The sequence below is a fragment of the Lytechinus pictus genome, chromosome 11 (assembly GCF_037042905.1).
Source record: "Lytechinus pictus isolate F3 Inbred chromosome 11, Lp3.0, whole genome shotgun sequence".
Taxonomy (NCBI): domain Eukaryota; kingdom Metazoa; phylum Echinodermata; class Echinoidea; order Temnopleuroida; family Toxopneustidae; genus Lytechinus; species Lytechinus pictus.
Window position 1 is genome coordinate 7,732,772 of NC_087255.1, and position 24,617 is coordinate 7,757,388.

At 36.4% G+C, this 24,617-nt stretch overlaps 1 protein-coding gene across 1 annotated transcript in view; it reads left to right on the plus strand.

The window, feature by feature from the left end:
- LOC129270758 (rho GTPase-activating protein 29-like) overlaps positions 1–24,617 on the plus strand; it is a 50,520-nt gene that overhangs the window by 19,913 nt on the left and 5,990 nt on the right. Inside the window, exons 9-20 of the mRNA XM_054908080.2 lie at positions 4,717–4,797; positions 5,791–5,970; positions 7,384–7,461; positions 8,319–8,378; positions 9,354–9,410; positions 9,982–10,121; positions 16,132–16,238; positions 17,561–17,767; positions 19,328–19,662; positions 21,432–21,569; positions 23,118–23,302; positions 24,136–24,213. Of these exons, the coding sequence (XP_054764055.2) occupies positions 4,717–4,797; positions 5,791–5,970; positions 7,384–7,461; positions 8,319–8,378; positions 9,354–9,410; positions 9,982–10,121; positions 16,132–16,238; positions 17,561–17,767; positions 19,328–19,662; positions 21,432–21,569; positions 23,118–23,302; positions 24,136–24,213 (1,646 nt within the window). The remainder of the gene's footprint in view (positions 1–4,716; positions 4,798–5,790; positions 5,971–7,383; positions 7,462–8,318; positions 8,379–9,353; positions 9,411–9,981; positions 10,122–16,131; positions 16,239–17,560; positions 17,768–19,327; positions 19,663–21,431; positions 21,570–23,117; positions 23,303–24,135; positions 24,214–24,617) is intronic.

Below are 24,617 nucleotides of genomic sequence, written 5' to 3' on the forward strand. Positions count from 1 at the left end.
TAACCTACAGCCCCCCCAAAAAAAAAAAAAAAATTTTGATACCGACCCTAATTTTATTGATTTTCCTACTTGTTTGCCAATTTCTTTCTCCTTTTTTTTAACCAGCGAATAGCGTGGTAGAAAAGATTCATAGAGGGAAAAAAATTGTTTCCATTACTCAATGTGGGAGGGAGTGGACCGGACGAAAAACATCATAAATTTATATACACTTCAGATTTTTTGTACATGTTTGCTGAAAGAGGTGAGGACTGAAACTTCCTACCAACTCCGCCGCCTCTGTACTATTAGATTGAACGATTAAAACGATAGAGACAAAAATGAATTCCAACTATTGTGAATGTTTTTTTAATGATTTATTTTCGGTTGTGAAATCAAGGAGACAATAGAACAAAACGAAGGAGACAATCGAATAAAACGAAAGAACAAATAAAAAAAAAACACTTATGATTGCGGATGCTATAATTTATTCAAGAAAAAATACTTTCTGTTACTTTCAGTACTTGCTTGGCTCTTTTTGAGGGAATAGTAAGATAAAGAAAGAAACGTAGAAAGTGACAAGAAGAGAGTTGGGAGGTATGATTTCAGACTTACAATTATAGTCACTTTTATTCGTTTAACTCTTTTAATTAATTTCAGGATATTACAAATCGAATACCGATGCGCAAACTTCAGGAACAAAATTATTTTATTTTTATAATATCTGCGTGGGAAATCGAATTAAATGACACATATAATTTATGAAAAAATCTATAAAAAAAAAATACTTTTAGTGAAAGATCGAGGCCTCTGTCTTGCCATAACCCTAAGCCCCAAGTTCACAAAAAATAGTTCAGTCGTGCATTTTTATACGATGATGATGATCATCATCATCATATTGTCTTTTGCGAAAGATATCTACCAACGTTATCAATATAGAAAATGGAAGATGATATAGAATTTATTGTGAAATGACAGTTACAATAGTAATTTTAAAAGGTTTTTCGGGACATTATTTGAGAAACAGGGGGGAAAAAACCCAAAATTTTCGACATGATGACCACGATGCAATAGGACTAAAGACCCACAAATGCAACCATCTCCGATCAATACAAGTTGGCAAAAACGAGGCATTCTCTCGGAACCGTTACCGATGAAGAGAGAGAGAGAGAGAGGGGGGGGGGGGTAGACGTTAGATGTAATGTAAAATGACAGGTACTGAGAAGAAAAAATCAGAAAGAAAGGATTGAGGGGGATGGGGGCGGGTATATACCTCGTAATCCAAATCGGGAAGAAAGAAGACGATACAGATATAATTTAAATGAGAAGAAAAAAAGGTGTAGAAGGGAGGGGATATAGAAAGACGATAGATATAAGGGAATGAAAGCGGTAGATAATACATTCAGTTACAGGTTAGAAACCAGAGAAAGGGAAAACGAGGAAATCCCTAATTGGTACCGTTTTATAACATTATACATGCACATTTTATATTGAAACATACGCAAATTTACCATCCACCAGTCAAAAAGAATGATTTCAGTAGCTTTCAAGTGTTATTGAAAATTTGTAAACAAATTTTATATAAAACGGGCCCCTGGAAAACTTTTGACCCCCCCCCCCCCGCTTTCTCTCGTTCTCTCATCCGATATTGCTCTTATTTTTGTCTTCTATTTCAAAGGAAACGAACAGAAAATAAAAGAATTAAGAACACCGTTTATCCTCTGCTCTTTTAAAAATGAACAAAAGAAAGTCATGGCGGACGCTCAAATAAATTCTTTATAAAAAGAACAGGGGACAAATAGCCAACGCCCTGAATGAAAGGAAGATTAGTGTATTTCGTCAGGATGACCTAGTAAATGCTTCTCGTATTTAGCGATACAAAAAGCTTTTAGGAATACTGCTTTTCATATTACGACAGTAACAATAAAAAAGTAAATGTTTACTTTTTAAAAACATGCAGGCGCTTAAGACATGCCAAGAACATTTTCTTGAAAAATAATTTACTTTCTCTCATTGTGACGAACAGTAATCGGTAGCATGATTGTTTTGGAGGGAAGAGGGAGATAGAAAAATGAAACGTAGAACGAGACGAGGAGAGCGTTGGGAGGTATGATTTCAGATTGAGTCACATTTACCCCCTTCGCTCTTTGAAATTGCAACAGGAAAACAAATCGAACACTGGTATGCAATCTTCAGGAACAAAATTATTTTTTATTACAAACTGTAATTTATGAAAAGAAGAAACCAAAGGCGATTTTTAGTGAAACATTGAGGCCACCGCCTTGAAGCCCAGAAGCCAAAAATCACAAAATAGTTTTGGACTTTCGTTGCGCAGCATCATCATCGTACTTGCAAGGGAATATATTCACCCTTTTTTATTCATTCTGGAAAATAAAGGTATTTGGTATGCTGTGATTTCACCCAAACGGATTATCGTCGTAATTATACACTTTGCAAATAATCTGAATACAAGGGGGTAAAGAGACCATTCATGAGTAGCGTGACAATAGGCAATGAAAAAAGCGCTAGAGCAGACAACAAAGCGGTATCGATCGAACCCGACTTGTCCGCGCGTGCTGATTGCCCTTACGCATTTTTGTACACAGTGCCTATTGACTTGGGAAAAAGCGAAGATTTGACAAAATAACACGACTTTTTCCTCGTAAATTTCTTAACTATTCTGTTGATTTGAGAAACGAGACCTTTAATTGTAGAAAGAAAAATGTCTGATCTTTCATCTTTACATTTACTAAAAATCCTGAAAATACTTCAGTTTGGCGCAATTAGCAATAGATTAGGAAAACACCGCCACAGATCCAAATACCAGCAATGTACAAAAACGGCTCCGCCGCAGGGAGAGGTATCCGGTTTCGCGGGCCCGCACGCAAAGGGTTAAGTAAATGTTGTTTAAAAGTATTTTATAATAAAAGAAGCTTATTCATTTAGGTCACCTAACTATGAATACCATATTTCATATCTCATGTTTTATCTATGGTTTTTATGTGGCACACAGGCTTGGTTTCCTTTTTTTCTTGATTTGTTTGTCCTATGAGAGACACCGTGCATCGTAAGTAAGATAAATGAGCAACATCGATAAAGTGCAGTGGCAGGACTTACATGTAAACCCATTACCCTAATGTGGATAGACAAATGCTTTGAAATAATTTTCATGTTTTGTTTTTTTGTTTTTAGTGATAGAGATATGAATTCTATTTCAAATTTAGTGATACTCTATTTCTTTCAAAGAAAATATCTTATTTTAAATGTATTTAATGATTTTGCAGGATTATCCATGTACATGTAATGAGGGAATGTCAGTAGTATTTTATAAACTAAAACATTTATGCTGTTTATGGCCTTACATCTGGTGTACTGATGCCAATGTGTTGATGGGAAAATTACTTGTACTCTATGCAGGTTATTAAGAATTATACTTCTCGAAGATTATGCAGGATTAGATGAATTTGAATACACTTTATGAATAATTCAAGTTTATGAATCAGTCAATTGATCAATTATGAATGTAAGTCCTGGAGCTATGTGGATCCTACTTTAATAATGGTAAATATTCATGTATTGGACTGTGATGGCTGCGTGATGAAAGATACTTATTCTCTCAATTGTTGTATGTTCATTCTATTGTGTAATTTATTTGTTTGTAAATTTCGATTGTATTTTATGTTTTGAGATTATGAAAATAAATGAATTGAATCGATATTTCTTCAATATTTCTTGAGTGACTGCAATAATGGGAGAATGCAGAAAAAAGCCATATAATTTTGGAGTTTCCATATTCTATTCTCTTGAATTTCTTGTTTTCCTTTAATAATATGGATGGAACTTACACAGAGGGGCACAGTACTGCATGTAAATTTTTTTGGGGTTAGAATTGAGTAAATATTTTAGGACCCCTTAAAAAGGCTAATGCTTTTTTGTTTGGGTATTGATTTTTACCAAATGTGACCCGCCACCCTAAAACCAACAATAAGTCGACCAAAATGAATATTGAGATTTTTATTGAGCTTGAAAATTCATTTCGTAAGCTTTAAAATGATATATAATATGTTAAAATTGACCAACAATAACCATTACAAGTACTTGATTGAATGTATTGAATGAGATGTGCATACTGTGTAATCTCAGTGAAACTGGCAAGCAGTCTGAAAAAGTAGTATCCAAGAAACTCTTGCATCTTTCCTTTTATTCATTTTCACGACTTCAAATTTTCACAGTATGAAGAAAAGGAATTGCTTTATCAGATAGCTAATTTTTTTCAAATTTTTCGATTTTGGAGACTAAATTACTATTTTGGCTATTGACAGAGAACCTTACCTGGCAACTTATTGGTGCTTTTGGGGTGATAGGTCACATATTTAACCCCAAATAAAGTTGACAATTATCTTATTAATTTTTATAGGTTTCATCATTCGCAAACAGAGTGTGAACTGTGTAGTTTTTGGTCCCCCATCATACAATGTAGTTCTTTTCATTCCACCTATTTCCAATCAATAACTATATGATCTGACAATCAAAACAACTTATAGAATGAAAGGAAGGACAAAGTTATTATGTGGCTTTTCATCTGTAACTCGCAAATCCAAACACAACACGAAAATGATGCTGTAATTTGAACAACACTTTAAAATTACCTCAAGAATGAAATGGGGCTAGGACAAGGCTCTGTATGTGTATTGATTATAATGGTCTGAAGGGCATTTCACTTTTCTTTTCTACCATTAGCAATTAGACGCAAGGAGGGCAGAACACGACAAGAAAAGAAAATCAATAAGGCTTCAATGGAATACGGTCAAGAAAGAAATGGTATGTGGTATCAGATTGGTATTTGCTCTTTGTATCACATTAGTGAGAAAAATATGTGTAAAATTGTTCATAATTGTTCATTGTGGAGCGTTGTGGCCCAGTGGATTAGTCTTCGGACTTTGAAACAGAGGGTCGTGGGTTCGAATCCCAGCCATGGCGTAATTTCCTTCGGCAAGAAACTGATCCACAATGTGCTGCACTCAACCCAGGTGAGGTAAATGGGTACCGGTAGGAAGTAATTCCTTAAAAAGCTGTGTGCGCTATGAACGCCTAGCTTAGCCGGGTAATATAGGAGCGCCTTGAGCACCTAACAAGGTGGACATGTGCGCAATATAAATACCCTATATTATTATTATTATTATTATTATAAAATTACATGTAACCATTTGTTTTTAATGAGACATTTCCTCACCTTTTTTGAGAAATAAGGCTATGAAAATGTATTTGTTTTCGGGCCTTTGATTAGGCCTTATTTGTGTATGTGGGAGGGGGCGGGCAGAATAAAGAAAAGTTTCATTTGTTGAATCATCAAACTACCTGATCAACTCTGACTGAAATTTGGACTGGAACTATGGAAACATAAACCAAGGATAAAGATGATAACAGCAATACTAATGATGAGGATGATGATGATATTGATGATGATGATGATGATGGTGATGATGGTAACGATGACGTTAATGGTGATTGTAAAAACAACCTGTTTTGATGTAGTATTTTATAAAGTGCTTGAGAGATTTTATTATGAGGTAACATATCCCCCATTAAAAAAAAAATAACCCTGTTAATCAAAATATAGCCCTTGTATACTACTGATTGTGTTCGATATAAAGGGATGCTGGAAGTGAAGAGAAACTTCATTTTTTCATGTTTCCAAATACATTGAGATAGTTAGCATATGCTTTTGTCGGCAGTAAACTCAAGAAATTCTTTTCCAGTTCTTGATTAACGATAGCTCTATGGTACATGGATCTCTTTCTATCTACTTTATAGACTGAATGTCGCATGAACCTCGAGAAGTCACGTCAGCTTTACTACTCAAGATATCACGAATACGAGAGAGCGAAGGAAGCCACAGCAAAGATAGAGAACGAAATGATGAACTCTAGTGGAGGAACTCACCATCCAAAGTTAGATAAAAGAAAGAGGGCAGAAGACGACGCCTTGGGAAAGGTAAGACTTGTTATTGTTTCACTCCATCGTGATGATTTAAGCAGCTACTCTAAAGATTAAAGTGTGTTGATGAATTCTAGTCGAGCAACTCACGATAGGCGGTGCTGCACCAGCCCAAGTTTGCTCAATCTCGAGATTTTAGCCCGATCGGCCCTCTTCGCGATTAATCTCGAGATTCAAGAAACCCCATCTCCACCATCACAAGAAGAGCGATTCCTGCTCGAGCGAGGCATCGATGCGTCTCCATTACAAATAATCTCGAGATTGTTCAGATCGGGATAATTTGCCGGATCAGAAATAGCGCACTAATTTGAAAACTCGGGCTGGTGCAGCAGCCCTTTGTGAATTTATATAAAAGAAAGAGGACAGAAGATGGAGCCTTGGGGAACGTAAGACTTGTTTCATTCCATCATGAAGGTAGATTAAATATTTACATGTAAGTGATAATCTGGGGAGCATTTCATAAAGAAAATAGTAAGTGACTTTTGCTGGCTATTGTTATAAGCTACCGAAATCCTTGCATCTGATTGGCTTAGAGCAGATTAGTCAGTGGAAATCACTGACAAAGCTTTTTCATGAAATACTCCCCCGATGAACTCAAGCAGAGGAGGTCACTATGCAAAGCTTGATAAGAGAAAGAAAGCTGAAGATGAAGGAAGCCTTGGAAAATAATGATAAAAACAGGCCTAATATTTGAAATTTATATTAAATTACTAAATTATACATTAAACCTTACATGAATTATCTAATAAAACTAAACCTTAAACCTGAAATATTTCATACAAATTAGAACAAATTAAATCCATACATAAAAGTTACATAATTAATGAAATGAAAGCTTACAAAATTTAACAACATAATATATTGAACATTATAAACATTATTTTGAAAATAAGTAAGTTTTAAGCATAGATTTAAAGATGGGGAAGGATGGTGCAGTTCTAATATTTAACAGTAGAGAATTCCAGAGCACAGGGGCAGATAGGAAAAGGGCTCTTTGACCATATGTATTTGTATTTGTGGAGGGAACAATGAGAAGAGTGAGAAGATGTTATATTGCTTGAAATATTCTTACTACCACTATTAATGTTCCAATATCAAGGCTTAACTATCACATGTATCATTCATTTTCAGATCACTTTGTATAGGTTCATAATTATTAATTAATAACCTGGGGCCCATTGCATAAAACTTTTGCCATAAAAAACTTTGGCAAATGTTTTGCCAGTTTTTTAATGTGTAATTTTCAATGGCATAATTTTGTTTGCCAGAGTTTTTTATATGTCAAGAGTTTTATGCAATGGGTCCCTGGGGTTTAATATAATCAATACTGTGGGAATATCAACCTAGGTTATTTGCCTACATGTAGTTGACGCCATGTTTTCATTTCTTTTCCCGCTCTATATTTTGCAGGCTCAAGAAGCAGAAACAACGTATAAAGCCTGCGTAGCAGAGACTAACAACAAGCAACAAGACATGCTACGAGTCAAGGTTTGTGACCATCTTTAACCAATCACAAGGCTAGCTTTATGTGAAAACAAATTGTTTTAACCAATCAAATGTCTTCATTTCTGAAGCTTTTAACGGTAGCCTGCTACTTGCCTGTGATAATCAGTTTTTTAACAGACCTTTACTAGGGGCCCAGGTAACACAAATCTAATCACTTGATCTTAGGTCTGATTTTACGCTTGATTGCATTGATTATTATGTACAAATGAAATTTACGATTGATTGCTAACCTTTGTGTTACCGGCCCCAGGTCGATATATCAAAAGAGGAAACAATTCATTGATATGAAGTACACACCTTTCACTTCCATAGATTAGTCTGTGCATTCAGCACTCAAAGAGGATATGGTCGTTTCCTAATCCACTCAATTTCAAATCTAACTACAGATGGTAAAGATCACTTGTGTAGGAAATCATCAATTTGATGAAAAATACAATTCTCGGTTATGACTTTTCTGTTCCCTTTCCAATAGGTCATTTGTAGTTCCTAAATCGGCAATTTTTACTCTCTCATTTGTCTGTCATATTTTCTCCTTGTTTAAAAAAATAATATTTCAGTCATTTACAATAAGGTATTGACCGTGTTTCCTCCCCCCTCATTTCCTTCCACTTGTCCTTGTCAGTCTTTTCTTCCCCTTTACTTCCTCTATGCAGTGATAACAACAGCAAACTTAAAACAAAATTATGACAGTGGTGAATATGGTCATCAGTTAAAGGAAGAGCATATATAAATTTCTTGTTGCCTCTTACATAATACTAGAAGAAAATTGTTTGCTGTCTAGCGTTGGATTTTTTTTAGTAGCATCTGACTTTATTGATGTTTCTGTATTTCTATTTCAGCAAAAATTGTTGGTACAACTCAGAGAAATCATCTTTATGTGTGACCAGACCATGAAAGCAGTAAGTCACTCTGAATGTTAGATTATATAAGGCTCCGTTCACATATGATGTGACGAATATCTGCAACATTTCTTTTATAGTATTCATACCCCAGTGACACAAAGATGCCTCACTTACAAATGTACACTATATGACTCCGATTCTGATGTCCAATTTAACTTACATCATGGTCTAACTCTATGCTAAAATTATTGGAAGCCAAAAATGCAATTATGTTTACAGACAGTATGCTGCCGTACTTTGGCAAAAGGAAGCAAGTTACAAAAGTATCATTTGTTGTAAATGAGCATTGTGTGTTCGTCATTTACACAGGTGTCAATGCAATTCGACAGCATATTTTCTTCAATATCTTTCCATAGAACGATCATTTCTTCCCCAAATTTTGCCTGAACGTGCAACATACAAAGGGTAGTTCAGAAACAACAATAACTCAAATTTGACTGATGTGTCACTTGCTTCCTTTTGCTAAAGTTGGGCAGTATGTTTCTCATGTTTACTGGGGTCTTTACTCATATTTTATGGTGAAAGCAACTGTCTTATATATAATTCCCAGATGGTTATTAATGTCTTTGGTGTAGAGTAAGCTGATGAATTGAACCTCTACTGTAAGAGAATTGTATGAAGATTGACTGTTCATAGTTAAACCACAACTTTAGATCAGGGTTCAAATTAAACCCAAATTCAGAATACGGACCTATGTGTCAAGTCTCAAAATGCTCCACAGGTGCATGAACAATTTCATGACATAATCATGATTCTATTATGAAATGGTCGAGTATGAGTACTGTGTTGCAGAGAATATTCATAAAATGGCTGCTTGGTGTATGTTTATGATTAATGTATAAAAAAAAAGATGATAACAATATTATGCCACATACATGTATATATATAGTGCTTAATGTAATGTACATGTATTACAGCGTAATTATTGCTATGATGGAAAGTATGATTATTGGATATTTGTATTTCTTTCAGGTGACACATAGCTACTTCCAGATGCAACACACACTATCTGCACCAGCACCAATACAGGTAACTAAACCTCGTTTTGTATTTTTGGTACCACCATGAAAAAATTTACCAATTGAAATTGATTGAATATCATCTCACATTATTAGTTAGAGATACATGCATGAACTTGTGTGGTATCTCATGAATGTAAGTGTATATTCAAATTAGATCAATTTGACATAATCCCTCACATACCAAAGGAGCAAAATGACGATTTGGAGTTTTTTAATTTTCAAATTAACTTCTATATTAATCAATTTTTTTAAATATATGCCGAACCCTCATTTTTGTCTCCTTTTTAACCTCGCTTCAAAACTTAATACTCCAGCCATGATTATTTGAGAGCTCTTCAAACAGGAATGTCCCACTTGGAGGGGGTTGGCTTTACATATTTTAGGAGATGCTCATTTGAGGATGTAGTGGCAAAGTCTGCGATAAAGTTTTAATATATTGATGTTCATTGATGTGCTAAACAATTTTAACGTTTGTTTTTTACTCTGCTTCAGTAGTACAACATTATGTTGTCTTTATACGCTTTTATGCTTAGATGTTGATATGTTTACTATCCATGTTTCATTTATGTTTGTTCCAGTTTCAAACCCTTTGTGAGCAGATCCGGTCCTACGAACCCGGCCTTCAGTTCAGCCATTACGTCAAACATCACAAGAGGTTCATGACGGGGCATGCGTTACAAGACAATGAACCACTCGTGTTTGAGCCGTATAACAATGCGTAAGTTAACTCTTACCCCATCATGACTATCCTTAAGAGTGACTTTAAGAATGACTGGTGATCCTTTCTTGCTGTGAATGGTATACACCAACATGTTTATTGGCGATGGTTTAGCGCGTAAGAAAGGATCACCAGTCGTTCTTAAAGTCGCTCTTAACTTATGAATAGCTTTATGAAACACCCCCTGTAGTCTAGGAGATAGGGGGCTTTATTCAGAATTTTTGGTGGGGAAGGTTTGACAGGCTTATCCGGGGTAAAATTGTGTGCTGATTCCAAAAATGTCAGTCTTATTGACCGTACTCACGACATTTTAGCCATTTTGGCCAATTATTGACCAAAAATGACCAATTTGACCACTCTTTGGAAAATGGTCCCTTAACAGAATGCTTTTGTAACCACATCCAATTAAAAGGGTCTATCCTAAGCAAAAATGCACCCAGATTCCAAATAAAGTGGTTTTATTTTCCAAATCACACTAGAAGTGGTCATTTTGGCCGTGTTTTGACCAAAAATGACAATTTTCATGATTTTTTTTGTCCGAAATGTGTTACAAACATTGATCAGATCAAAGATTGGATGTCTTTAGAAATCCACATTTATTTTTAAAATGTGCGCTGGATCATAACAATCAACCTCATATAATTTATTTTGTCAGTTTTGACCTATGACGGTCATTTTGGGTACTTCAGACATAAACTGACCATTCACGCAGTTATGCATAATAAACTGTGCAAATCGACAGGAATTTGAGGTCTTCAGCATGTATCTTCTTAATGGGATTGCATTTAAAGGTCTATCCTGTGTAGAATTTTATGCTGATTCCAAATATATCAGTCTTAATGATCCTATTTAAAAGCTTGTGGGCATTTTGGTCATTTATGTCCCTCAAAATGACCAATAATACAAGTTAAATTTATCCAAAAATACTTCGAATGTTACCAGAATCGTTACAAGGGTGTGCTGTGACACTTAACATTGGTGTATTAATCCTTAAATTGAACATCTCAAAATTAGTTTGACTTCATGTAACTTATTCCATCAGTTTTGACCTATGAAGGTCATTTTGGGTACTTTAGACATAACTGACCATTCGCGCAATTCTGCATAATAAACTGTGCAAATCGACAGGAATTTGAGGTCTTCAGCATGGATCTTCTAAATGGGATTGCATTTAAAAGTCTATCCTGTGTAGAATTTTATGCTGATTCCAAATATATCAGTCTTAACGATCCTATTTAAAAGCTTGTGGGCATTTTGGTCATTTATGTCCCTCAAAATGACCAGTAATACAAGTTAAATTTATCCAAAAATACTTCGAATGTTACCAGAATCGTTACAAGGGTGTGCTGTGACACTTAACATTGGTGTATCAATCCTTAAATTGAACATCTCAAAATTAGTTTGACTTCATGTAACTTATTCCATCAGTTTTGACCTATGAAGGTCATTTTGGGTACTTTAGACATAACTGACCATTCGCGCAATTCTGCATAATAAACTGTGCAAATCGACAGGAATTTGAGGTCTTCAGCATGGATCTTCGAAATGGGATTGCATTTAAAAGTCTATCCTGTGTAGAATTTTATGCTGATTCCAAATATATTAGTCTCAATGACCCTATTTAAAAGCTTGTGGTAATTTTGGTAATTTATGTCCCTCAAAGTGACCAATAACATCAGTTCAATTTATCAAAATATATGTCGAATGTTACCAGAATCGTTACAAGGGTGTGCTGTGACACCAAGCATTGGTTTATTATATCTTTAAATTGAACATCATGAGAGTATTTTGACCTCATGTAACTTATTCCATCAGTTTTGACCTATGAGGGCCATTTTGGGCACTTTAGACATAACTGACCAGTCGCGCAGTTTTACATTCATGTACTGTGCAAATACGTAAGAACTTAAGGTCTCCAGCGTGTTTTATCTTCTTCCCTTATAAAATGGGAATGCATTCAAAGGTCCATTTTGTGTCTAATTTTATGCTGATTCCAAATGTATCACTGTAAATGACCCTATTTAACAGCTTATGGTGATTTTGGCCACTTATGGTCCTCAAAATGACCAATAACATCAGTTTAATTCATCCAAAAATACTTCGAATGTTACCAGAATCGTTACAAGGGTGTGCTGTGACACCAAATATTGGTGTATTACCGTAATTCTTTAAATTGAACATCTCAAAAGCTGAGTATTTTGACCTCATGTAACTTATCCCATCAGTTTTGAACTATGAGGGTCATTTTGAGGACTTTAGACATTACTGACCATTCGCGCACTTTTGCATAATAAACTGTTCAAATAGGCAGGAATTTGAGGTCTTTAGTGTGTATTATTTTCTTCCCTTATAATATGAGAATGCATTTAAGGTCTATCTTGTGTAGAATTTTATGGTTATTAAAAATAAATCAGTCTTATTGACCGTATTTAAAATCTTTTGGTTATTTTGGCTTCTTTTTGGCCCCAAAATGACTAATAACATAATTTATCCAATAATACTTCGAATGTTACCAGAATCATTACAAGGGTGTGCTGTGACACATAACACTGGTGTATGAACCCTTGAAATTGAGCATCCCCAAAGTATTTTTACTACCTTGGTCATTTTGTCCACAACGTTATGAATACTCGATGTAAAGGATTTCATCACATGTATCAACACTCCTCACCGATTATTGGTAGTTCATGCTGATAATGACACTGACCAACATTTAAGCATTTTTTTTATCATCAAGCATTAGTGGTCACTGGTCATTGAGGAAAAAGTGGTCAAAAGGACCACAGGGTCCAATAGTTAGGCCAATAACACTGGACTATATAAAAACTGTATTGATTTTCACCCAAAAGCTTTCAAACTTTCTCCATTTAACAATAACTGATGCTAATATTAACGCAATCCTGAATCTATCCTCATCATGTTCGCTATAGGGTGAATTAACACACACATTGGGCAGGGGTCAAGCCCGGGGGTCAAGGTGGACAAAATGACCAAGGTAGTAAAAATACTTTGGGGATGCTCAATTTCAAGGGTTCATACACCAGTGTTATGTGTCACAGCATACCCTTGTAATGATTCTGGTAACATTTGAAGTATTATTGGATTATTTATGTTATTAGTCAATTTGGGGCCAAAAAGAGGCCAAAATGACCAAAAGATTTTAAATAGGGTCAATAAGACTGATTTATTTTTAATAACCATAAAATTTTAAACGCATTCCCATCTTAAAAGGGAGGAAAATAATACACACTGAAGACCTAAATTTCCTGCCCATTTGAACAGTTTATTATGCAAAACTGCGCGAATGGTCAGTAATGTCTTAAGTACTCAAAATGACCCTCATAGGTCAAAGCTGATGGGATAAGTAACATGAGGTCAAAATACTCAGCTTTTGAGATGTTCAATTTAAAGAATTAATACACCAATATTTGGTGTCACAGCACACCCTTGTAACGATTCTGGTAACATTCGAAGTATTTTTGGATAAATTAAACTGATGTTATTGGTCATTTTGAGGGCCATTAGTGGCCAAAATTACCATTAGCTGTCAAATAGGGCCATTTACAGTGATACATTTGGAATCAGCATAAAATTCTACACAAAATGGACCTTTGAATGCATTCCCATTTTATAAGGGAAGAAGATAAAACACGCTGGAGACCTTAAGTTCTTACGTATTTGCACAGTACATGAATGTAAAACTGCGCGACTGGTCAGTTATGTCTAAAGTGCCCAAAATGGCCCTCATAGGTCAAAACTGCTGAAATAAGTTACATGAGGTCAAAATACTCTCATGGTGTTCAATTTAAAGATATAATAAACCAATGCTTGGTGTCACAGCACACCCTTGTAACAATTCTGGTAACATTCGACATATATTTTGATAAATTGAACTGATGTTATTGGTCATTTTGAGGGCCATAAGTGGCCAAAATGAACATAATCTTTTGAATAGGGTCATTAAGAGTGATATATTTGGAATCAGCATAAAATTCTACACAGGATAGACTTTTAAATGCAATCCCATTTAGAAGATACATGCTGAAGACCTCAAATTCCTGTCGATTTGCAGTTTATTATGTAGAATTGCGCGAATGGTCAGTTATGTCTGAAGTATCCAAAATGACCTTCATAGGTCAAAACCGATGGAATAAGTTACATGAGGTCAAAATACTCTCATGATGTTCAATTTAAGGATTAATACACCAATGATAAGTGTCACAGCACACCCTTGTAAAGATTCTGGAAACATTCGAAGTATTTTTTGATAAATTTAACTTGTATTTTTGGTCATTTTGAGGGACATAAATGACCAAAATGACCACAAGCTTTTAAATAGGGTCATTGAGACTGATATATTTGGAATCAGCATAAAATTCTACACAGAATAGACCTAAATCCAATCCCATTTAGAAGATACATGCTGAAGACCTCAAATTCCTGTCGATTTGCACAGTTTATTATGCAGAATTGCGCGAATGGTCAGTTATGTCTAAAGTACCAAAAATGACCTTCATATGTCAAAACTGATGGAATAAGTTACATGAGGTCAAAATAAATTTGAGATGTTCAATTTAAGGATTAATACATCAATGTTAGGTGTCACAGCACACCCTTGTAACGATTCTGGAAACATTCGAAGTATTTTTGGATAAATTTAACTTGTATTATTGGTCATTTTGAGGGACATAAATGACCAAAATGACCATAAGCTTTTGAAAAGGGTCATCAAGACTGATATATTTGGAATCAGCATAAAACTCTACACAAGAAGGACCTTTGAATACATTACCATTTAATAAGGGAAGGAGATAATACATGCTTAAGACCTCAATTTCCTGCCTATTTGAACAGATTATAATGCATAACTGCGCGAATGGTCAGTTTATGTCTTAAGTACCCAAAATGACCGTCATAGGTCAAAACTGACAAAATAAATTATATGAGGTTGAGTGTTATGATCCAGCGCACATTTTAAAAATAAATGTGGATTACTAAAGACATCCAATCTTTGTTCTGATCAATGTTTGTAACACATTTCGGACAAAAAAATCATGAAAATTGTCATTTTTGGTCAAAACATGACCAAAATGACCACTTCTAGTGTGATTTGGAAAATAAAACCACTTTATTTGGAATCTGGGTGCATTTTTGCTTAGGATAGACCCTTTTAATTGGATGTGGTTACAAAAGCATTCTGTTAAGGGACCATTTTCCAAAGAGTGGTCAAATTGGTCATTTTTGGTCAATAATTGGCCAAAATTGCTAAAATGTCGTGAGTACGGTCAATAAGACTGACATTTTTGGAATCAGCACACAATTTCACCCCGGATAAGTCTGTCAAACCTTCCCCACCAAAAATTCTGAATAAAGCCCCCCATCTCCTAGACTACTGGTTTCAACTGTCAAATGAACTGGGGTCCGTTGCAGAAAGAGTTGCGTTTAAACGCAAGTCAAAAAATCAATCGCAAGTCCCAAATGCGCGCTGTTGATCGGTTGAAAATCAAGTTGCGCATGATTTTTAGAGTTGCGATTGATTGCAACCCCTTCTGCAACGGGCCCCAGGTGGGTGTAAGTTACAAACAACTTTGGTGTATGACTGGTGATACCTTCTTGTGGTACATGTACATGTACATGAAAGAGTAACAAACAAATTATAGCACCCGAGAAGGTATTACCAGTTGTTTGTAAAGTTGTAACTTACGGATAGCTTTATGAAACACCCCACAGTTACCTTCCTGCTCCAGTGGTGAATTCAAGCATAGGAAAAACAAATATGCCCCAAAAGTTATTGAATGGTAAAAAAAACACAATGTATTGAGAAGGAAACCAATTAAAAGAGGAGGGGAAGATGTGGGATATAAATGGAGAATTATCCCCTAAATATTCTTTGTATGCCATCATGCATGATCAGTGGATACTGTACTTAAAAAAAAAATCATGTTTTACCACAAGAATTGATTTAGGGTCTTATTAATCAATTTCATTCCCATTATTTTCACCCTTGCAGGAGTTCACTGCAGAGAGAGAGGAAGACAAGCTCGCAGTCGTATGATAGCTTTGAGGATGATAAGATATTCCTTCGTAACAGGTCCGACTCTGGATCAAGACGATCAGGTAATGAAGCTTTTCTTATTTTCTCTCCTTATTCAATTCTGTCCAACAAATATGGGAATCTTCAATAATGTTGTGGCTATGCTCCTCTTTTATAATGCCAAATTAAAGTTGTAACAATGATGAAACGATGATGATGGTGGTGGTTGTGGTGGTGGTAGTGATGATGATGGAGGTGGTGGTGGTGGTGGTGATGATGATGATGATGATGGTGGTGGTGGTGGTGGTGATGATGATGGAGGTGGTGGTGGTGGTGATGATGGAGGTGGTGGTGGTGGTGATGATGATGATGATGGTGGTGGTGGTAGTGATGATGATGGAGGTGGTGGTGGTGGTGGTGATGATGATGATGATGATGGTGGTGGTGGTGGTGATGATGATGATGGTGGTGGTGGTAGTGATGATGATGGAGGTGGTGGTGGTGGTGATGATGATGATGATGATGATGGTGGTGGTGGTGGTGGTGGTGATGATGATGATGATGGTGGTGGTGGTGGTGATGATGATGATGATGATGGTGGTGGTGGTGGTGATGATGATGATGATGATGATGGTGGTGGTGGTGGTGATAATGATGATGATGATGGTGGTGGTGATGATGATGATGATGATGATGATGATGGGGGGGGTGATGATGATAGTGGTGGTGGTGATGATGATGATGATGATGATGGTGGTGGTGGTGGTGGTGGTGATGATGATGATGATGATGGTGGTGGTGGTGGTGATGATGATGATGGTGGTGGTGATGATGATGATGATGATGATGATGGGGGGGGGTGATGATGATAGTGGTGGTGGTGATGATGATGATGGTGGTGGTGGTGGTGGTGGTGATGATGATGATGATGGTGATGATGATGATGATGATGATGATGATGATGGTGGTGGCAATGGTGATGATGATTGTGGTGGTGATGATGAGCATTTCTTGAAACGAAAAGTCAATGATTTTCTCTGAGTATTTGTTATAACCTACTGAACTTCTAGCACACGATTGTCTCAGAGCCAATTTGTGAATGAAAATCACTATTTGTTTCTTGAAATGCTCTCCATGTAAGTTCAGAGATTCACTGAGCAACAACACCTGTACAATATAGAAATATGCCACAACAGTGACCATGCTGTGAAGTACATGTATATTGAAATTTAAGGCTTGAGACTTACATTTTAGCACTTACAAAGCGATCTTTTCATTTAAACCTGCTCAGAGTGCTTTGCAATATAACATAACAATTTAATTATTTCTGTAAATGTCACAAACACTTTGCCCTTTTACTCTAAATTTCGCTTTTCTTGCTTGGTTCCTTTTGCCCCTTGAGCAGATAAATCTCAGAGGATGCAGGCGTGGCAGGCCCATCCTGTAAGTGACTCTGAGAGCATCAGTGGCAGTTCTACCAAGTCAGCATCGCCATCGGCTAGTCCTAGGAATGGACCAAGGGTCATCGGCAGGGATACGGGGGGTGCGCTCTCCTCGGGCGATGAGCTAGGGGACGACGCCCCACCTGTTGTCGTCAGCAGCAGACCCAACAGTAAGTTTGCCAGTTGTCGATCCAGTCGAAATCGGTATACAAAGTGGAAAATGTCAGGAAATAACAATGTACATGAAATGTTTTGGATGTGCATTCATTAGATATTGAACTTGGAGATGATACTCCAACTGTTATCAGACCTTCATTTTTGAGGAGCGCGATCGCGCCGGCGCTCCTACCGCGCTCCTTAAAAAAAATAAGGAGAGCAAAAAATCGCGCTCCTAAAAAAAAAAAAAAAAAAAAAAAATATGAAAAAAAAAATTGCTAAAATTTCACATTTCACATCTTTAAATCTATGAAATGGTCTTCTTTTTTCCATAATTCCTTGAAATTACTTTGATTTAGTTGAAAACTATCAGAAAAATTAAGAATATTCATCTCTTTCCCGACTCTGATTTTAATTTAAACTCGGTAAATATTTGCAGTCCCATGTAGTCCCATATGTAGATTTTCATGGCAGCACCATGAAAGTCTACATGTGGGACTACAATATTTACCGAGGTAAGTTCAAATCAGAGTCGGGAAAGAGGTGAATATTCTCTAGCAGTAGCGCATACGACATCTTGTAAACGTATTGACGTGACCCAGGCCTAGTTCACCACAGATTAATTAATAGCTAACACAGCTACTGCATATATACAATGTTAAGAAAAATCTACAATTTATCATACATGTATTGTAATAAATTGATTTGAGCTCCTCACGGAGAGCGATTCTGAGGAGCTCAATTGAGCTCCTCAGAAAAATAAGGAGAGCGATTTATTGAGCTCCACGAAATTATAAACGTGAAGGACTGTGTTATTCTCAATAGTGGACCAAATAGTACATTTTTTGGTCTCGCATTCAGAGCACAGAACAAGACTATAAGTGCTGCTTTTTCGGCGGCGGTGTCGTCAACATCGAAATCTTAACCAAATATTAAGTTTTTGAAACGTCATCATAACTTAGAAAGTATATGGACCTAGTTCATGAAACTTTGATATAAGGGTAATCAAGCATTACTGAACATCCTGCTTGAGTTCAGGTCACATTACCAAGGTCAAAGGTCATTTAGGGTCAATGAACTGAGGCCATGTTGGGGGAATCAACATTGAAATCTTAACCAAGGTTAGGTTTTTGAGACGTCATCATAACTTAGAAAGCATTTGGATCTAGTTCTCGAACTTGGACATAAGGGTAATGACGTATCACTGAATCACTGAACATCCTGCGTTAGTTTCAGGTCACATGATCAAAGGTCATTTGGGGTCAACAAACTTTGCCAATGTTGGGGGTATTTGTTGAATTGCCATCATAACTTTGAAAGTTTATGGTTTTAGTTCATGAAACTTTGATATAAGATTAGATAATATAAGATATTTATTTGTCTTTCTTTCTGTACGTACATGTGTGTTACAAAGAGTGATCAAGTATAACAACATCCTGTGCGATTTTCAGGTCACATGACCAAGGTCAAATGTCATTAAGGGTCGCTGAAATTAGATTATGTTCGGGGAATCAATAACACGTAGCATCCAGGCAAGGCAAACTAACAGCCCAACCCCATTTTATTCTTATCAGGACTGATTGAACCAATACCAAACGCATTCAAGAACTTGACCCTCTCCAAGGCTGCACTGACGCACATGATCAGGAAGCTCCGTACCCCATCCAAGTGCCGCGAGTGCGAGAGCTACGTCTACTTCAACGGTGCGGAATGCGAGAGGTGCGGACTGGCTTGCCACAAGAAGTGCCTGGAGTCCCTGGCCATCAACTGCGGTGGCAAGCGGCTCATGGGCAAGATGAACGTCTTCGGGGTGAACTTGGCTGAACACCTGAGGGCGACAGGCAGGGAGGTGCCCTTCATCGTGACCAAGTGCATCTCAGAGATTAACAAGAAAGCTTTGCAAGTCAAGGTAGTCCCTCATTTCATAATGATGTCTTAATGGTGTGTTGCAAGAAAATATTTGAAATCGATTCCAAATTTCTGTTGCAAATTTACAACTGTGAGAGCAATCCTAACTATAGGTGATCGGTTTGAAGTTCTTGTCTAAAACGTAGACCAGCAAGTTGAATGCAAGTTTGCAATTGATTTAAAGAATTATGATTGATTTTGGGACTCTAAAATCGACTTGTAATTGATTGCAAGTTTCTTGCAACACTCCATTATTCTGATGATTCGCATCATTGACCTGCTGGCTTCTATGCTACATATCACTGTGTCTTGTCCGTTCTAGGCATTTGTGATCAAGGCTTTGTCCATCGACATCTGTCTTGGGGCAATTTCACTAAGTAATCATCCTATTTTTTTGCATGTCCACCCCTCTTCCCCCCCCCCATTTTGGTATTCTTACCCCCCTTCATGAGCTGCTCAGGCCATAGTGATTTAAGAGCATTAAAACCGTTCATATGAACTAGAAAACGGGTGTTGGATGTATACTTGGTTGTTGTATCTCCAGACAAGTTGTTGTCTGGACAAGACTGTAATTTCAGGAACTTTGCGATCAATATTTCATAAATTGATTGAAAGTAATATCAGGCAATAACCAGAGCACAAATATTCACAATTAGTTTTTGCTATTTAATGCATAAATTTCTATAAAATACAGTGCAAGAGATTTTTATCTGCTTCAGTGTCCAGACATTGGACCCCCCCTCCCCCATTCTACATGCTTTGTGGAATTGCCCTTTGGTCAATTGTACTGTGTTCTTACTGATAATGGTAAGTCCTTGTATTATCATGTGTTTGATATGTTGGATGTATTCCAAGAGGACAATAACCTTGGAAGGTGATATTTTGGACAAATCGAAACTTTGACATTTGTAACAATTCGACAAAATATGACACTGTTTCATGATGTCACCACACTGATTGATTGGTGGTGATTTTTTTACCTGATTGCTAAGAAAGCATGAATGCTTGTAAGCAAGCAACCAGAGGACCGACGGCTTAAGGTCCCCTCCGAAGGACACTCTGTAGGCTACTTGCCTCTGTCTGTCTGAACATGAGATGATCACATTGATGGTGATAATGCTCCTTTCATATTACTTTTAAAGGAGAATGAAACTCTTGGAGCAACTTAGCTTTTGTGAAAGCAGAAAAATCAAAGAATAAGATCAACAAAAGTTTGAGTAAAATAAGACTAGCAATAGAAGAGTTATGAGCATTTGAATGTCGAGATCACTAATGCTATGGAGATCCTGTCATTGGCAATGCGACCAAGATCTATGATGTCACAGATGAACAACTCTCCCCTTTTGGACACTGAAAATATACCCCAAAACATCTCTTTTTGCTCATTCTAATCATATGACAAACGATTCATCAATGATACAATGTTGTGAAATCTCTGTACTTGTCCTCTCATAAAGAGAACACCTCACCTTGTGATAGACTCTATAAAAGTGAGAATATAAGTGAAATAAGTACTAAAGTAATGAGGGAGTTGTACGTGTGTGACATCACAGATCTTGGTCGCATTGCCAAAGGGAGGATCTACATGGCATTAGTGATCTCAATATTCAAATGCTTATAACTTTCTTATTATTCATTCAATCTTCCTCAAACTTTCAACAATATGTTTCTTTGATTTTTCTCTTTGATATGGATTCAGCTGGTTTCAAGGGTTTCATTCTCCTTTAATAATCATTTCCATATTATCTTTGTTTGTTTGTTTGTTTGCAGGGTATCTATAGGGTCGCAGGGTTAAAGGTCAAAGTTGAGAAGCTGTGCCAAACCTTTGAGAACGGTGCCGACCTCGTTGACCTCTCGGAGAGTCCTCCACATCTCATTACCAGTACACTCAAGCTTTATCTGAGACAGGTTAGATTACCACTCTCTGTACAGTTCAACTGTACAATTGTAATCTCATACATACATACGTCAGCAATAAGTTGGTCCATCTAATGAGCCTATGCGAATAAATAACTTCAGGGCAGTTCATAAATAGATTTAAAGGGGGAGTGAACTGTGTGTGGTCTCTCATTGACTGTGTGTTATAAATACATAGTCTTAACATATACATTTTTCAGACATCTACTTATACTACAGATAATACATTGACCTATAATTGTATTTGTATAGAGAAACTAAAATGTTTTGAGAGGAAAAGCAATTGTTTTGCTACTTGGTAACATAATTATTGCAGCATAAATGTATTGAGTAGTTAATAAGCATGTTATCATTCAAGTGGGTCTATATTACTAGACTACACTAGCATTATGGGTAAGGAAACTGGCCAGGTATGAGTAGTTGAGGACTCGAGATGGCGCTATTAGTTCGTATCTGCTTTAAAAAATTGAATGTCCATCCCTCATCCTTAGTTCTTTTTTGTTACTCTAAGAAAAATACCAGTTGTAACAGAATCCAATAAAATTACCACCCAAGTGTTTGTATGTATACATATAAAATATGTGCCAAAGAGCTCTTGAAGAAAACGTGTAATTGCTGCGGAAAAAAAAAATCGCAAAATAAGCATGGAATTCCATCAAATGTCGGGCATTTTTCGAAGCAATAGTAATACGCTGTCCCACATATGCTTTTCTGTGTTAGTGATCATCAGAATTATCGATTTTCGAGCTCAGATAGGTTTACATTAATGTACCAGATCTAGATGTATGATAATATTTTGACAATTATCCTTGATTTAAAAGACTTTCTCATGAAATAATTGTTTGCTGCAACTAATGTCTTTAACCTTTAAAGAGAAATTCCAGTAGTTGCAGAAAACACTGATTTCATGAGAAAGTCTGTAAAACCAGGCTTAATTGTCAGTATATCATCGAAGATCTAGATCTGGTACAGTTACATAAACTGAACTTGGTGAAATCTTAAAATCTACGCTGAAAAATGTTCAGACTGAACTTCCCCAACACAGATAAGCGCACATGGGACTGTGTATAATTATTGCTTTGAGCGTTGGGCCCGACGCTCTACCCAAATCCTGTGCTTATTTGCTGATTTCTCAGCATTTACACAATTTCTTCCAGAATCCTTTGGCACATGCATTTTATTTATACAAACAGACACTTTGGTGGTCATTTCATTGGATTCTGTACGAACTCATTTTGATATCGTTACCAAAACTAGCATTTACCTTTAAGCTCAGAAGAGAAAAATTGTAAAGGCAGGATAATTTTTAGCCCTACAAATTTTTTTTTATTTGAATTTAAATAAAATGGAGACATATCGTTTCAGGTACATGTAGGTCATGGATTATTGGGTGTCAGACTTACATACTTCTTCGAATTGAGCTTCTGTTACCGACATGCTATTATTCTGCTTTTATTTAGCACTTGTCATATTAGAACAACGTATCTAACTGCATTAAAAATATATATATTTAAAAATGTCTTTTATTTTTACCTACAGCTCCCCGAACCACTGTTGACCTTTAACCTTTACCCAGACTTCATAGCAGCAGCCAAAGAGTTTCCTCAGAAGGAGGGTGTGGTCTACGACGACGCGGAGATCGTCGCCAGGTTCAAGCAGGTCATCAACAGACTCCCCCAACCCCACCACAACACAGCCAAAGTTCTCATGTATCACTTAAAAAGGTTTGTCAATGATTCTAATGTCTTCCGTCCATGACTCTATGGCCCGTATTCTGAAGTCGGGTTTAACTTAAGCTCAGGTTTAAAGTTGTGGTTTAAGTATGGACAGCCAATTGTTACATAATCACTAACAGTAGAGATATCATACTTTCAGCTCATTCGGCTCTCAAATCATTCATAATTGTGTAGGAAGTATAAATAGATGATTGTCTTCACCATCGATGAATCAGGAAAGAGCACAGTAAACATAAGAAACATACAACTTAATAAAAATTTTGATACTTTTGGCTGTCCATACTTAAACCACAACTTTAAACCTGAGTTTAAGTTAAACCCGACTTCAGAATACGGACCTATGGGACCAAATAACTCTTATCCACCCCAGGTAGCTTTCAAGTGAAGTATGCTTTAGATCCCGAACCTTGAATGAAAGTGCTGATCAAAAGTTCTTCACGAGTGAAATAGAACTCAGTTTTGTCCAGACTTGTGCAGTTTGTTTTTATTCATAAAATCAGTAAATGATGGGTTTGATGCTAGGCAATTCCGTAAAATGTACGTCCGACCCCCGATATGTGGGACCTTCATGAAATTTTCTGTCTCTGATATCAGGTTCTTTTGACAGTCTCTGTAATGCTCTCAAATGACCATGACTTGGTCAGTTTATGAAGTAATGTAAAACTTGAGAAAAATGGGGGTCGGACGTACAAAAAGGTTGATCATTTTATGGAAATGCCCTGCTTCGAGAAAAATTGACTTTTTCGTTAATGCACAACATTTTGATTTTTTTTTTCTTTTTTGATTTGACTCCATGTGTTTCTTTTCACTTTTGAATACAGGGTATCGGATGAACCTCTGAATCACATGTCTGGTAGTAATCTTGGCATCGTCTTTGGACCAACTCTACTCAAACTAAGGTATGTATTAATCAGCATCATCAATAGTCATTTATGCCATCTTCATGAATATTCATTACTGCCATCTTCTTGAATAGCCATTAATGCCATCTTCATGAATATTCATTACTGCCATCTTCTTGAATAGTCATTAATGTGATCTTTATGAATATTTCATTAATGCCATCCTTGAATAGTCATTAATGCCATCTTCACGATTATTCATTAATGCCATCTTCTTGAATAGTCATTTATGCCATCTTCATGAATATTCATTTATAATGCCATCTCTTGAATAGTCATTTATGCTATCTTCTTGAATAGTCATTTATGCCATCTTCATGAATATTCATTAATGCCATCTTCATGAATATTCATCAATGCCATCTTCTTAAATAGTCATTAGTGCCATCTTATGAATATTC